At 37.9% G+C, this 15,590-nt stretch overlaps 1 protein-coding gene across 9 annotated transcripts in view; it reads right to left on the reverse strand.

Moving 5' to 3' along the window:
* Positions 1 to 408: 408 nt before the first annotated feature.
* The window catches only part of METTL25 (methyltransferase like 25), a 64,198-nt gene continuing 49,016 nt past the window's right edge, over positions 409 to 15,590 (reverse strand). For 4 of the 9 annotated variants that reach the window (XM_041120435.1, XM_030002900.2, XM_030002901.2 and 1 more), the window contains 3 exons: positions 2,938 to 3,012; positions 2,248 to 2,319; positions 409 to 673 (listed from right to left, as the gene is read on the reverse strand). In XM_041120435.1, the coding sequence (XP_040976369.1) occupies positions 575 to 673; positions 2,248 to 2,319; positions 2,938 to 3,012 (246 nt within the window). In that variant the 3' untranslated portion in view covers positions 409 to 574. Of the gene's footprint in view, positions 674 to 2,247; positions 2,320 to 2,937; positions 3,013 to 10,133; positions 10,460 to 11,605; positions 11,812 to 11,844; positions 12,916 to 13,519; positions 14,820 to 15,590 lie in introns of those variants that run through there. The other 5 variants (XR_003921670.1, XM_041120437.1, XM_041120436.1 and 2 more) reach the window with 5 other exon arrangements.

Here is a 15,590-nt window from a genome sequence, read left to right on the forward strand (position 1 = left end):
AAAACTGCTCTTTGCAGGTAGTTGCTATCTAGGCTCTTCTAGGCTGCTCTGTAAATAAGGTGGTTCTGATGACCTGGAGAACAGGGAATTAGAAAGATCCTATTTAGGCTACGAACCTCTTGTTTACAGTGCAGGTATTTTTCTGTTTACACTATGCACCATCTGAATCCAGAAAAGAAAAAGGCAAGGCTAGTCTGAGACTGCTGATGCCAGCCACTGGTAAAAATTGAGAAGGTATGATCTTGTGATTAGAAATATCAAAAGAAGGGGTATTGATACATAGTATAATGCCTTAAAAGGAAGAAACATAAAAATTATTTTAAAATAATAATCACATAATAGGGGTCGTAACTTTTCTAATAAAGCCAGATGTTCAACAGTTTAATAACTGACATAAGGAAGCAATGGTATTTATAAAGGAGATCTTTATTTCTCATGATTCAAAGAGGCATTGCACTTCTGCAGCTGAAAAGCAAACAGTGTACTTGAGGAATCAATTAAAAATAACAGAATAAAAGTGAGGAAACAGCAGTATCAATTCAGAGTTTTCAACCTATCTGCAATTTGCTTCCACTTAAAAACATGACTGTTTCTTCAAAGCAATAACTGCATAGCATCTGGGGGATTTCACGGGATCAAATAACTTCACAAGTCCAGACCAGGCAATGTTGTCCTATAAAATGATATATGATTGAAGTACATAAAAATGTGTTTGACTTAAAAGCTAAGATATGGTAATAGGTCCACATTTTGAAATACAAAATTGAAAAAAAAAAAATTTATCCTTAACGCAAAGCAGGAAAAACACTTACCTAACAAGAAAAATCAGGGAAAGTTTGTTGTGAAAAAAAAGGACACCCAAACCAGGATGTATTTTAAAGTCATTATATTATTTTTGGCACTATCAAATGATAGCTTACCACACCCTTCATCAATAAACCTTTTTTTCAGTTGAACTAGAGCAAAGAAATTAAGGGTCAAGTCCTACTCATTTTATGCAGCACATTCTACTACTGAAGCTAATTAACTGACTTTTCAAATGAATCAGGCCAGCTGGATCTGGTCTTCATGTTGCATATGGCTTTTATCGTTTCTATTTTTTCTTCCTAAACACATTTTGTGAATCAACCAGTACAAGATTAAATCAATGCGTATATTACATTTAGAAAGGTAAATTAGTGCTAAATGCAGCAAGTCTGATCTCCTGTCTTGGAAATCATACAGATCTCTATGTGATTTATAACTGGTTGGCATTTGGGAAAATACATCATTATTTAAATATTTCAAATTGCCTCTGTAAAAATACCAGTTAGAACAAAAGCATACATTTACTACAACTCAGTTGTTCCAAGTGCACTGTGGCAGAGAATAAAGTGAATTTTTACTTATGATAAAATGGAGCTGTTAAAATGAGAGGTTTATGGTGGAAAAACAGAGCTATTCACATGAATGGGTTTAAACTTTATTTTCAAATTTTATTTTGACCGTGGCCCAGAGCAGAAGCTGGAAGATGCTGCCATTTCCTCCTAGGAAATTATTATTTGTCCAAAAAATGTTTACTGGTGCAGAGAAAGTATGACTGCTGCTTCTGAGTTAATCAGGCCAAGCTCAAAATTAGTGTTAGAAGAAACCCTCTAATAGAAATCATTATGGAGTAAATGTAGTAGCATTTGCTTATTATATCCCAGGTCTATACTTGTAAAATATATCCAGGCTGTATGTTAGTCAAATGTACCTCAGTTGACCCATACAGTTGGAAAAAGTGCACCCTCTCTCATCATTGATCTTAATTAAGAAACAATAAAAGGAAATCATAAACATTTTGGACCTATTTCAAAATTTCTTGAATTATATGTTCTAAACCATATTCATTGGAAGCTCTAGCATGTACAGCACAATGTTTGTTTAGCATTTCCAACATTCTTTTTAATTATTAAATATCTCAATATGTTGCATAAAATGAGATCTCTCGCATATTTAATTAATTAATTTTTTACTGTCTATTGACTAGTAATTACCATACAATTAAAAGAACATAAACTTTACTGTTGCTGCTTTGCTGAAAATAAAAACATCTGCTGGGCATATGTTTATACTAAATGGAATGAATGCTTATACTTTTGCAAATATGATGAGAATAATAATTCTGCAACAGAGACTTTTGGTCTGCACAGTAATAAATTGGCTGAAATAGTCTCATTTCACTGATGTAGCCTTTAGGTATCATAAAACGTAATGCAAAAATACCTGCTCCTTGAGGTAGCAAAGACGATCCAGAAGTATCAAAAGTTCTATGCAGGGAGCCAGAACAACCTTCAGCTGAAAGAAAGATTAGATACTATAATGGTTTTGGGAAAGAGAGACAATGCACTTCCACATGGCTACACTTCCACAGAACAATTCCAGGAAGATCAATCATTTTCTAGTGGTTCTGTTGTACAAATGTCACCTTGCCAATTTTCCCTGTGGGATGGACATCTTCAAAACAGATTATATTAAAGATCAAAAATACATGGAATGCCATAAAGCCAGGAAACTATGTTATTTAGTGGGTTTCGAGACATTGTCCAACAAGAAAATGAAATTATATGAAGCAGAACAATTTTAAAGCGGGAAATAATGAATTTTAATAAAAAGAATTTTTATGAAATAACTGCATGGAGACCAGTCTAGGTTTAAAAGGAGACTGACATTTCATTTTCCAGGGTAATAGTCCCTCTTGAAAAAGAATCATCCATGTGTTCGCTTTATTATTTTACTGACACCTAATATAGTTTTGGAAAAGGATATGCTCCAAAGTTTGAAACGGGGAGCGGTTTTGTTTTGAGATTGCATACCACAGTGTAAGACAGTCCACCTCGACATAAAACTTAACAGGGCTTTGTTCTAGACTAGCACATATATACAAGGTAATAGTATTAATCCTATAAATTTTACCATATTAAATGCTTCAAGCTCATTCATTCTGTGCTTGTATTTTTCGTAGTAATCCGTTATACAGCTGTCTGGGAGCTGCAAGGGATTAAAAAAAGAAAAGATATCAGAGTCTTTCTAGTTACATTTTCAAGAGAACTTTAAAATGAAATATTTTTTTCCTAATTGAAAGTCACAGTACAAAATGAAATCCGTGTTTTGTTTTTGAAATTAGCACTTTCCTAAGGTTTACAATAATTTTCCAATAGCAGTTTCTCAGTTCTCATTTACAGTAACTGTTCTTCAGATGGCATTTTGCACTGACATGAAATACTGAGATACATTCATTATTCAGAAAGCTCTAGCCATTCTTAAATGAGTATTACACCGTAAAGTGGAGATAACATTCTCATTTCCTTTCCCATATATCTTAGCCCCTCCTCACCCCCGTCCCCGAGAGATTTATTTAAATAGCTGAGGAGTGGATTCTGGTGTCAGAGTTACATGCTTCAGTCAGGACTTCTGGATGGTATGTCACATTACAAAACCTACTATCAGATTCTGGAAATACTACTTTGTTTCACTGTGCTGCCTAAAGTTAGCCATCTTTAAAATAAAATTTTCTCTATTTACTTTGAACTACCACATGTTCCCCTCTTCTTTTCCCAGCCACCTGATGCAACATTGCCAGCACTGCCACTATGACTGTCAATGCTGCGATTTGAGGCCGAATTCGATACGAAGGCAGCTCAAGAACTCAACTAAGGCGAACACCCCTTCCCTTTTCAGCCCTTAGCGGCCAGTGCACCACAGCAGGTAGCTCGAGCTATGACCCTAACCGCTCTTCACAAAGCGTGCTCTCTCCAGGGCAGCCAGACCACACCGTATGCCAGTTGTTAAGGGTCATGAGGTCTCTGCTCTTCTGCTGCCCACAGTCCTGGCCGCTAAACAAGACGGTCGAGCTGGCCACTTAGGGAACCCGTCAGAGGAGTGGGAAGTAGGGCTGCGATGTCACTGGTGATGGAGGCTGCTGGAGAGAGCGGAGCTGAAAGAGCCTGATCTACTTCTTCCGTATGGGGAGTCTGCAGTATGGCTGCTCTGTGGTGGCTATGGAAAGAGCTAGTCCACAACTCAGCAGAAAAGTAACGGTACAGACAGACGTGTAGACGTGGCCCTAAGTGGTGGGCTTGGCAGTGTTGGGTTGTGGTTGGACTCGATGATCTTAAAAGTCTTTTCCAACCTAAATGATTCTGCGGCTCTATAACAAAAGACTAGGAAAGCTGAAGTCTTTAATATACTTCTGCACACATTTATTAGTGTATTAGAGTCATCTGAGAGCATGTGGCTAATCCAGCTGCAAAGAAGTAAAATATCAGCCTAAAACAGGGAAACAAACTAGAGAACATTTTCACAAATTGTAAGTTTTCAAATCATGTATGTATTATGAACTTCATCCTAGGACAGCCAAGAAGGGAATGAAGTAACTATTACTCATTGTCACTGAGAAGTTCTCAAAGATGGTATGTCAGATGGCTAGTGAATGTATGTCTTTTATTATAGAGCAGTCAGTTCAAATTCAATGCACTGAAAAAAATGGAACAAATGAAGAATTTAAAAACACTGAAAGATAAGCAGATGAGTAATAGTCAACATGAAGTTGTCAAGAACAAATCACAACTCAGGCTACTTTGCTTGTAAGGAGGGCGCAAGGATTCATGACAGTGAAATATGTATGGTTGTCATATATTTTGATTTCAGCAAGATTTTTGACACCATTTCACACAACAATTTTACAAGCAAATTTAAGAAACAAGGTTTAGATTAAAGTATTATAAAGAGAGTGAAAACTGTTTGAATGACCATAACCGGAGAGTAGTTATTAATGAGCCTGTGAACAACTGAAAAGACCTGCTGACTGGAGGTCCATTACAAAATGCAATGTTTTCACTAAGAACTCAGACACCAAAACAGAAACCACATTAACCACGTCTGCAAATGTGCAACAGGAAGGCATTGCTAGAACTTAAAATAATTTTCAGAAATTGGAGCATTGCTTAGAAAAGAAGTTTGAAATGCTGTACAGAAAAGCAGAAGGGACTACACCCAGGCAGAAATAATCAGCTGTTCAGGATGGGGAACACCAAATGACAGTCTGGGAGATAGAGCAGATCACAAGCTGAGCGAGAGTCACAGTTGTGCTACTGCAAAAAAAAGCAATCACCATTCTGTGATATGTATGGGAGAGCAGCCGGCAAAGCGCAGGAAGTAATCCTTCAGCTCTGCTTTGCAGTGGCAAAGCTCGAGCCGGAATACTGCATCCATTTTTGGGCATCAGGTTTCAAAGAAAGAAATGAACTGTCTGAAAAAGCCCTGAGAGAGAAAAGAGATCAGAGATCTAGAAAACAGGACCTATGAAGAAAGACTGAGAGAACTGGAACTGATCAGGCTAAATTAGAGAAAATTGAGATTGGGCATAATAACAGTTTTTACAAGGGTATCACGAAGAAGCCGGGAACAGTTTGTTCACTGTGTCTACGGTGGATAGGATAAGAACTAATGGGCCTGCATTGCAGCAAAAAAAATTCGGCCAAAAACTTGAAACTTTCTCTCTTTGAGGTTAATTAAGGACTGGGGAGGTTGTCAGCCTCCATTACAGGAAGCTTTAAGAAGATTTGACAAATATTTTTTCAGGAATGACACAAAATTCTAACTCTGCCTTAAGACAAGGGAATGGGTTAGAAAAAATTTTGTAGTCTTTCAGTCATATTTTCTTAATTTAGAAAGTACTTTTTCCCAACTACAGAGGCAAGGTTGAGTGGCTGATCTGGCAGTACTGACGTGGACTAACAGGACTTTTTTGGTCTTGTTGCTATTTTATTTCCAGTAAAGCTGTGCAAATATCTGAGGGTTTTTTTTTTTTTTTCTCTTCCCCTCTAAAGAGTCAAACTAACTGAAACATATCAGTCATGAGATAAACAAAATAGTTTATTTAACCTCTGCTCTATAAGCTTTTCGTTTCAACTGAGAATTAAAAGGGGTTTAGTATAATGGATTTTTGAAATTACAGGCTATTTGGAATTAAAATACAAAGACCTGTATTTGTAAAAATGCAGTCATGAAACTTTTCTGCTTTTGCTTCCTTTATGTTCTCCATTTTTCAACATGAAGCATTCAAATTAAAAGAAAACAAGCTGTGAAATGTTTGGCAAATAAAAAGCTGGGTCAAAAATGTCTCTTGGATGTTGCCATGTTTGAGTACGGAGCTTTTCCACTCCCTCCTTGCTTGCTACACATTCCAACTGAGTGCATCCTGCTGTCACGGATGGATTAGCTACTATTCCAAACCGTGCCTCAGTTAAAAGTTTGGTGAGTGAACCAATTCAATGCAACAGCCCAGCTGGAAAAGAGAGAAAGTGTCCACCAAAAAGCATTTGATAGAAAAGGGCATGAAAAGGGTAACTGGTAGCTAGCTATGTGGTCAATTTATTGCAAGGAAGCTAAAACCCAGATAACACTGACTTTGTCTGAAACTGCAACAGCTTGCCACCTGGCTTCAGTTCTTAAAAGGCACCCAAGACAATCTTCAGCTATCCTTCCGAGGTGAAGTAGGAGTAAAGTATCGCTTGCATTTTCAGGAACAGACCTGTACTTACACATGCAAAGCGAGCCCCATTTAGCCACTGGAGTTGTCCATGCAACTGTTCTCTATGCAGGGTTGCCATACATTTGTGTATCCCGAAAAAATTCTTTAAATACGTGCACTGAACGTTTTTCTTCCATGTTGATACTATGAACTTATGGCCTGAGTGAAAATGCACAAAAAAACCCAAATACATGTATCATGCACTTGTCTTAATAATGATTCTGCACTCAAAGACCTAGCTTATGCTGCTGATATTCAATTAACCTTCAATACATACAGAGAGGTTTTGGTCAGCATTTCTTTGCTGATTTAGCTGCAACGTCTCCTGGTCTTTATCAGGTCGTGAACAAAAGCACCTCGTCTCTTTGCACTGTGATGGTGGTGCATGCTTTCTTTTAAACTGATTTCTTTGAGGATTGGTGTGGTCACTCCAATAGCTGAAACAACCAAGAGGAACCAGAGGGCGGCAAGGTCTCCACGGACCCAGTTACAACTACACCATACGCTGGAGGTGGCACCAAAACTGTACCATAGGCCAGACCCATCTGTTGTGAACACCGGGAGACTCAACAGAGCCCTGAGAGCACGAGAGACACCGCGCGCCCGAGTCCGACTGCAGTCCCGCAAACACGCCGACTGAGCACAGGCTGAAAGGAAAACTGAAATTCAGGCACGAGGTGTGTCACAATTCGTGATACCACGCTTCACAATTCTCCAGAGAGTATTTTTTCAGAGTTGTGTCTTTCCCTAGACTGGGAGTTTTTTGGCTGAATGAAAGTCTCTTTTTTACTGTCCAACGCTGCACACGCCCTGCAGAGGAGAGACAGAGCCTAAGGATACGGTTCCACCGTCTGTTTAAAGAGATGTAATTCCTCTTTGCTGCCTCAAAGGGACTGCTTTCCCCTGCGTTGACTGCACATTTCCATGTTTCCTCTTTCTTCTTGTACCAGCTTTATCATGAACGCGAGCACGAGTACAAGAAAGCAGTAAGGCAGCCCTTTGAGAAGTGTCTTAGATCAGTTCAAACCACTTGGGAGACCATACCATACGGCAATTCTTTACAATTTTCCCATGACTATGGTAGTTAAAAATAATGTAATGTAATGTAATGTAATATAGTGTAAAATAATGTAAAACAGATAATGCAATTACTGAGAAACTTAAGTTTATTTAGAACTTTGTTTAAAATGCATTTCAGATGAATGCAATCTGTATTACTTATAATTACATCTAATTGAAATAAAAGTGACATCTATGAAGATTCCTTGTCAGACTAAAATGCTATGCTACCATAACTGGCATAGTATTTTGTGTGTTTGAAAAACAATTATACTTGAAAACAGCATTATGCACATATACTTTGTAGGCTGTAATACAAGTGTTACCTGAGCCTTCATTCAATATTTCCCTAAGTAACAAGTGAACCAGGAAATCTGTGAGCTGAAATTCTTTCTGTCCAAGACAACAATTGAGTAAGTCAACTCTTCAACAATTGTAAAATGTATTAAGTGTGTAAATTCATTTAGTGCCTTCATTTTTTTGACTGTTTAGACTCAGTTAACTGCTGTGTTAGAATTCATGGGAAAGTGGAGAGTATTGTTTTGGCTTTGGCTCCATGTTTGCCTAACAGCTGTACACAATAAAAAGCATCAAAATTAGAAATAATCTTAGCAAAGACCAACCATTTTGAGGTATTCACTATCATTTAAAGATATCAACACTGAATTTGGTGTGGGATAGACATTAAGATTATAAGAAATCTCAGGTTAAAAGTCTCTCTCTCCCAATTTCCACAAAAATTCTCCTTTAGTTCCCAGTGTAGTTGTACATACTCAGGTTAGTTCATGTCTTAATGTATTATACAGTTCCACTACTGACCGTTCCCCAGTCTTAATTATGTGGTTTCTCAACACTTTTTAAAACAACAGTAAAATTAAGATACAGTGAGATTCTTATACTTCCCTTCATTTGCAAACTGCATTTTATGACATCCCACTAGTGATTGCTGAGGAGATATTACAGGTCAAGGAACACTCTATGGTAAGTTAAGAGAAGCGCATCTCCATTTACCCAATGTCCTCTTCCCTGCCTTTCTGAAGTAGGTTGTTGTATAGAATTGTCCTGTACGAAACACCAGCCAAAACAATGGCTGCATTTTTTCTCATTCAGCACATTGATCGTTGGTTCACATTATATCAGCGTTCAAATTTTCAGGCAAGTGTGGAAACACGGTGTGCTACGTGATCTACAGAAGCTCAGAAAGATCCGGTGCGGATCCCACAGGACACACGGCACAACCTTATTGCATCCCCAGTTACAAGGTGTATCTTTTTCAGTTTCACCCTGGGATGACATCCTACAAGCAACGTAGCGTGGAAGGATTAAAGTGGTGAGGGTTGTAACATACTAAGTCAAAGTGGGCATTTTATTAACTTCATAACAGAACACAGTGCAATGATGTTTTTAAAAGACACTGACAAATGCCAAAGAAGGGGGGAAGGTACTCTTAAATATTTTGTCATAGCAGAAGAGCCAGTCACACTTTTTTCACAGTAGCAGCAGTATTGCCTACCATAATAACATTTCACTTCCAAGAAAGTAGCTTCTTTCAATGCAACTTAGCTGACAGAAATGAAAAAAAAAAAGAAAAAAAAAAAAGAAAAAAAAGAGACCGTCACAAAACCCACCAAGTTTTCAGAAAACATTCTGGTGCCACTTAGCATTCTTCCAAGAAATCTACTTGAAAACAAAATTGGTTTAACCCATTGGTATCTCAAATAGCACACCACACTAAAACTTAAATTATGAATTTGTCGGTGGTAATTCTCTAGTTAAGACTCAATTTTCAGAAACTGAGAAACATTACAGATGAGAAATTAACAACATATTAAGCCATTTGAATTTAGGAAGTAAAAGAAAACCATTTGGTTAAAGAGTTCATATCAGTGCTGAATTAAGCTTAGAAATTCTTCACTCAACTAATCCTTTGGGATAGGTTTAGAGAATGCCACACTCCTTTGGTCAAAATCCTGTAAGGTCAGAAATCAGCAATTCATATGAAAAACTACTTTTGCTTGCAAAAATTTAAACATACAATCTGTATTAAAGGTGGAAGAAGTAAAGATCAGTCTATTACTTTAGAATTTTCTCACATGGCCGTGGAAACCTTATCAAGCATTTTCTAGGAAGGATGGAACCACCCAAACACCTCGTTTTAAAAAAGTGCAGCTTTCTAAATACTGTAATGCAACTTATCCTGACAAGCTCCACAAGGACAGAGGCTTTTTATCTTGTCCCAGGCTCACCTGCTCATTGAATTACAACATAGCTTGTCAATGATGTGTACAGAGCACAGTGTCTCTTAATTACATGGTTTAAAATTATGAAAAAACATGCGAAACATTCTGTTCAACATATTTTGACATAGTTGTGTTCAATGAATCAGAAGACCATTAGAACATCTGAAGCACAGCTGGTGTAGGACCAAACTAGGAAATATACATGATAAATTGCAAACGGCATCGTACGAGAAGCACAGATGTGGAAAAGGGAAGGAATATCCTCGAAGCCTACTCACCATCGCAGGAGTAGGACGTGCTCAGGGACTAAAACCAGGGCAGCTCGTGACACAGGTTGGACTGAGAGCCAACGTGGGGGGACAGGGCTTCCAGATGCATGTTCCTCAGAGGGACTACAAAGTTTGTAATTGCTCGAGAGGCGTTTCCTAACATTTTCCCAGCCACTGACTGTGAAGTTATCCGCAATGTACATTTACCACTGCATTTTCACAATGCATTTACAGGACATCTGAGTCTCTCAGCAGGAGTCTTTGAAAGTCCCATCTTTAAGTTCTTGGCCTTGCAGTGCGTTAAGTAAAGTGTTCCCGTCTGATACCATAGGAATCTGAACAAAGCAAATTGGAACTATTTTTGCATTAATTTTAAAAAGAGCACTATTATCGTATAAATAAATGCAAGCAAGCACAGCATAATTCACACCTGCTGAAAATTTATTCAGGACTGAGCCCAATATATTAAATATAGATTTAGCTAACATGAATAACTGCCTCATCTTAAAATGAGAAGACATCTCCTTATTCCATGCTCACTCTGCCATCTGAGCAGTTATAAAGAGGAAACATATATTAAAACTGCAGTTCCAATAAGTGATAAATTACTGAAATTCTCCAAGTGTAAACCCAGTTATTTCAAAAATTAACATATCCTTATTTTATTTTTTTAAAAAAACAACAGAATCCATTATTTTATTATCATCTTACAAAACTCAGACTTTTGACTTTATTTTTTACTTGATAGTTATAGCACTGAGAGGTCACTCAGCTCAGCTATTTAGTTTTCAGGTTTTACATGTATGCTAATGCTACTGGTAGGTGCTTTCATCATCAAAATGAAAGCAAAAAGTCACATATGCATGCTCTTGTGTTTTCTTAAAAAGTATCACTGTTTTAAAAAATCAGTACAACTATATGAAACATACACCAACTAGTCACACTAACTATATATAAAGTTTCCAAAGACATAAGAAAAAAACATTTGTCTGACAAAAAATAACCAATTAGTGAAAAAAAAATTGCATTTTCACACAAATTCAGATTTCAGTATTATCTACCAGTTTTACCACTCAAATAGTCTGGAGTTTGCAAAAACACAAAGTCAATGTAGCAAAGGGAAGTAATTTAGGAATTCCAGCAAAACTGAACTAGTAAGCCCAATGTATATCAGATATCTCTGGATTTATTTAATTATATTAAAAATGCAGACATAATTAATATAGGGAAAGGATTACTTTATAAATGAATGATATGTAATATTTTCAGAAATTCTTATAAAAATAAAACAAAATTATATAAAATTATTAATTATAAATAAACCTAAAAGTTTTGGTTATTGTAGAGAAAGAAAGCTCTAACATGCTAATTTAATTAAATGTACTTCTAAATACATAACCTTTGCAGAAAATACAGGATGATATGACTTATATTTAAATTTAGCTGCATAGCTACATCAAGGCTTTGAAATATTTTGAGTCTAACATTGACAGACATATCAAATATCAAAGTTGTTTAAATTACTTAAGATAATAAATGAGCTTTGTACAGGACATGAGTTTCTCTTACCGTTTTATTAATGTAAATGCTCCCGTGATGGGTACAACACCTCACAGAAGGGTCTAGTGCCCTTTACTGACCCACCGGTTGAGACCTGACAGCTGTAAATCTTTTTGGGATGCTCTACCTGAAGTACAGGATCAGAAGAAGACAAACGGGCAGCAGCTGTTTTTAAGAAGCCTGGTCAGCGTTAGAGCAAACAGGGATGGCAGGAACTGAGCATTAACCATCTGTTTATTGTTGCAGATCTCATCTCAGGTTGTTAGATGGGGCACCAGCCAAATAAATGACTTTTTCTGGGGGAAAAGCCCCAGCAACTTCAAGTTATGTGCAGGCACTAGACTGTTCGAAACTGAAATACACCGGTCACGGAGACTTGGAAGCTCAGTTAAACAAAACCAAGCAAATCTGCAACAACACACTCGCTGACAGGCACATAAGCTTCTCTTTATGTGTGAAAGCTTAAGGTGACCCTACCTCTGAAAATGCTACTGAATCTCCGCAGCCTATGTCTACATCTGAAAGGGTTAAGTGATTTGTGAAGCATTTTGACTAAGACAAAGTAACTACCTTATATGCTATTAGCCCATAGCAGTAACTATAGCATGAATAAAGCAGGAGATGAAATCAAAGTGACTAATAGCTTTTCTTTGCGGATGTGTCAGGAGTGTTTCCAGCCCTGCATATCTTCCCGCAATCGGATGTGGCATTAAATAGCATTCTCTCCTTATTCCCAGACCGCACTTCGCATGAATCCTGGCCAGCTTCTCTTTGCTGTAGGGCTCCACCCGCCGAGGCTCGCGCTCCCTGGCAGCAATGGATCCTAGCTGGGTCGTGCATCACAAAGTCTGCCAGACACGCATCCAGGCGTTAGCCTTGTAACCACTCGCTCCCTTTAATCGCCTTAAAGCCAGGCTCTGTGAAAGACCTTTTGCTAATCTACCCCAAGAACTACGGGAGAGCAGGCAGTTTAAGAACGTTTTGGGTTTTTTTCTTCAAAGACTCTAGGAATACAAAAATACTTATACAAGGACTTTTTGCTGTGGCAGTGCCATTTGTAGCACTTACTGCCTTCAGCAGCAATCAAATGTATTAATGAAGAGGCTCGGTTTTAAATCCATCTGCAAGGCAGCTACAAACAGAGCTGAAACATGTTCTGCTGGAGAGGAAGGAGCGATTGCTCTCGCTGTTTGAAAGAAGCAAGGCTAACAAGTGTAAGAGTGGCCAGCTCCTCTAGGAGAAAGAACAGGGATGAATGCTTCATTCTCTTACGTGAGAGTCCCACATCCATGTTAAATTAGGTAAAACAGTGAATAGAAGGGAAAAGAAATCTTCTGATAGGAAGAATTTCTGCCACATGTATGTGACACTGAGCGCTCTGCCTATACAACATGGAGTGTAGCTATGACAAAGAAAACAACCAGGAATAAAATATTGCCTTGGTCTGTATCCAGAACAATTACTAAGGCCCTGTGCAGGGCTCCCATAGCCCACAAAGCAATTCCGTTAGTTCTGAAGCTAGACGCAATACAGCCATACCTGTGAAGCATCAAGCTCACACTACAAAAGACCTCTCTCTGCCCTCACAAAATGAGAATATTTTGTCAGACATTCAGTAGTCATGGTGTATGTCTCCGTTTTACTACTGAGGTGGAGAGATGTGTGAAAGGAATGATCCTGCACTAAAAGGCACAAAAATATAGTTCATTTGCATCTCACTGTTTAATCTGGACTTGACAGGCTCTTCCACACTGAAAAGAAACACAATGGAGGAAACTATTTTTCCTAAGGTAATAGGAAACTTCAGTCCCTGAACAGTAACTTGTAACAATGAATGGCCCTAGGTGATTGATAAATGCTATTTTTTTGGTAGAAAAACTATTTTACTATTTTGTCTCACTAACTCACTTCTGATTGTCAATCTTTTCATAAAGGGTCTGGTTCTTATTCAAAAAAGTAAAGATCTTCACATCTATTTCACAAATGAAAGAGGCAAAGGGGCTTGTTCACATGAAGAATTGGCAGGATTAAAGAACTTATCTTTACTGAAAAACAATAGCAAAAATGAACTTACTGTTTGGATATTTATCCCTGATAAATCGAGCCTTCATCAGTTCTATATTTAGCAAAAGGCATACACTTACACAAACGAGTATCGAGGCAGGTTAGGTGTCTTACGCCCTCGCTCCCTCTACCCTACCTCCACAGTTGTCCGGACTCAAAGACGCCTGACTGCGCTGCACCAGGGCTGCCCCTTGACCGGGAACGGCGACACTGGTGTGCACGAAGGCAGCAGTTCATCACGAACCACGCGTTTGGAAGGAGGTTTATGTCCCACAGTCCAGATTCATCCGCAGTGATCAAACCCATCCATGACTTTACCATATGTGCCAAGCTACCAAATCCTGGCAGTGACTCCTAAAAACTTAGTGCCACTGCCCCTCTACTTTTCAGTACACCTATTATCATGAAGAGAGTAAAGTCTCTTCGATTTTCTGATAAGCACAGCAGAAGACCTGAGACTCGCTGTTTTCTGACTTCTTGTTTTTTAAAACATATTTTTGCACACATAAAGCAGACTCACATGCAAACAATTTTTCTCACAGTTCTCTATTTATATTACACAGCGTTACTCAGTTTTAGCTGTTTTTTTAACACCACCTAAATAAATTTATGCATGAAGACAATGACTGCCTCTTTTTCTTGGCAAATGACAGGCACATTTTGGATTATTCTGCAAGTATCCTTCATATATGCTTACTCTTGCCTTATATTCTTCCCAAGACATCAGTTTTTGGCCACTGCCGGAGACAGAGTAGACATTCGGTCTATGCAGTACAGCTGCTCTTTTGTTCACTTTTAAAAACAGAGCTAGAAAACAAATTCTGCATAAATTTCTCTTTGATTTTTGTTGTCTTTGAGAGCAAATGTTTAGGCTTCATCACATTTTTAGCTATGTAAGTATTTTTCTTCTGAAGAGAGGAATTTAACACATTCTCCAATATTGTGTAGCTAGAGTGCTGACTCCACCATGAAAACTGCAGTGTCAGAACCACTGTTGAGGGAGCAGTAACAACTTTCCTCTCAGTAGTATCAAAATAGCATGGTTTTCTGCTGCTGCAGATTTCAACATAGCTGGGAAATAAAAACTAATATTGTTTAGATCAGCATAAAATTCAGTCTTAAGTATGCAGCCAGCTGTACATAAAAATGAGGAGAAATAAAACCAAAAATGAGCATTTACTTGAATCAGGTCTTTAGCAACCACACAAACATGTGCAGCCTGAAGTAGTGTTGACAGACATCTTTCTCTCAGGGCAACTTGCATTTGTCCAGACCCTTTCTAGCAAAAGGCGGTGTGTCTAAAATCAGACATATTGACACAAAGTTTCTATGCTTACTGGTTTTAAAGAAAAGAAAGTATAACTCTCTACCAGCAGAGTTTATTTAATGGTTTAGAAATCTCATTATTGCACAAACAATTCACTATTGCTTTTGGGTGACTGTACACAAACCGCGGAAGACACCATTTTAGTAGTTACTTTCACCTGGGGCAAATGCATGCTGTTAGCGCCTATTTATACAGAAAAGCAAACAGGTAACTCAATTTGCAAACAGAATGAAAAATAATCCTTTTAAAACACAGTGAACTTCAGGCGTATGTCTTTTTTTTTAATGCTGTAAGCATGACTCCAATGTCATTTGCATTTACTTGTTTATTTGGTTTTGCATTTTTCTCCTAGTTCATGGTTTGATGTGCCTGGCAAATTTTACGTGATTTGACATTTTGCCTACGGATTTTAAGCATTGCTTTACCAAAGACTACTGCAACTGCAACATTTACCTTAAATATCTTACATACTTACCACTCCTACTTTTTTCTTTGATTTGTACTACATTTTTTAA

This window comes from Aquila chrysaetos, chromosome 26 (assembly GCF_900496995.4).
Source record: "Aquila chrysaetos chrysaetos chromosome 26, bAquChr1.4, whole genome shotgun sequence".
NCBI lineage: Eukaryota > Metazoa > Chordata > Aves > Accipitriformes > Accipitridae > Aquila > Aquila chrysaetos.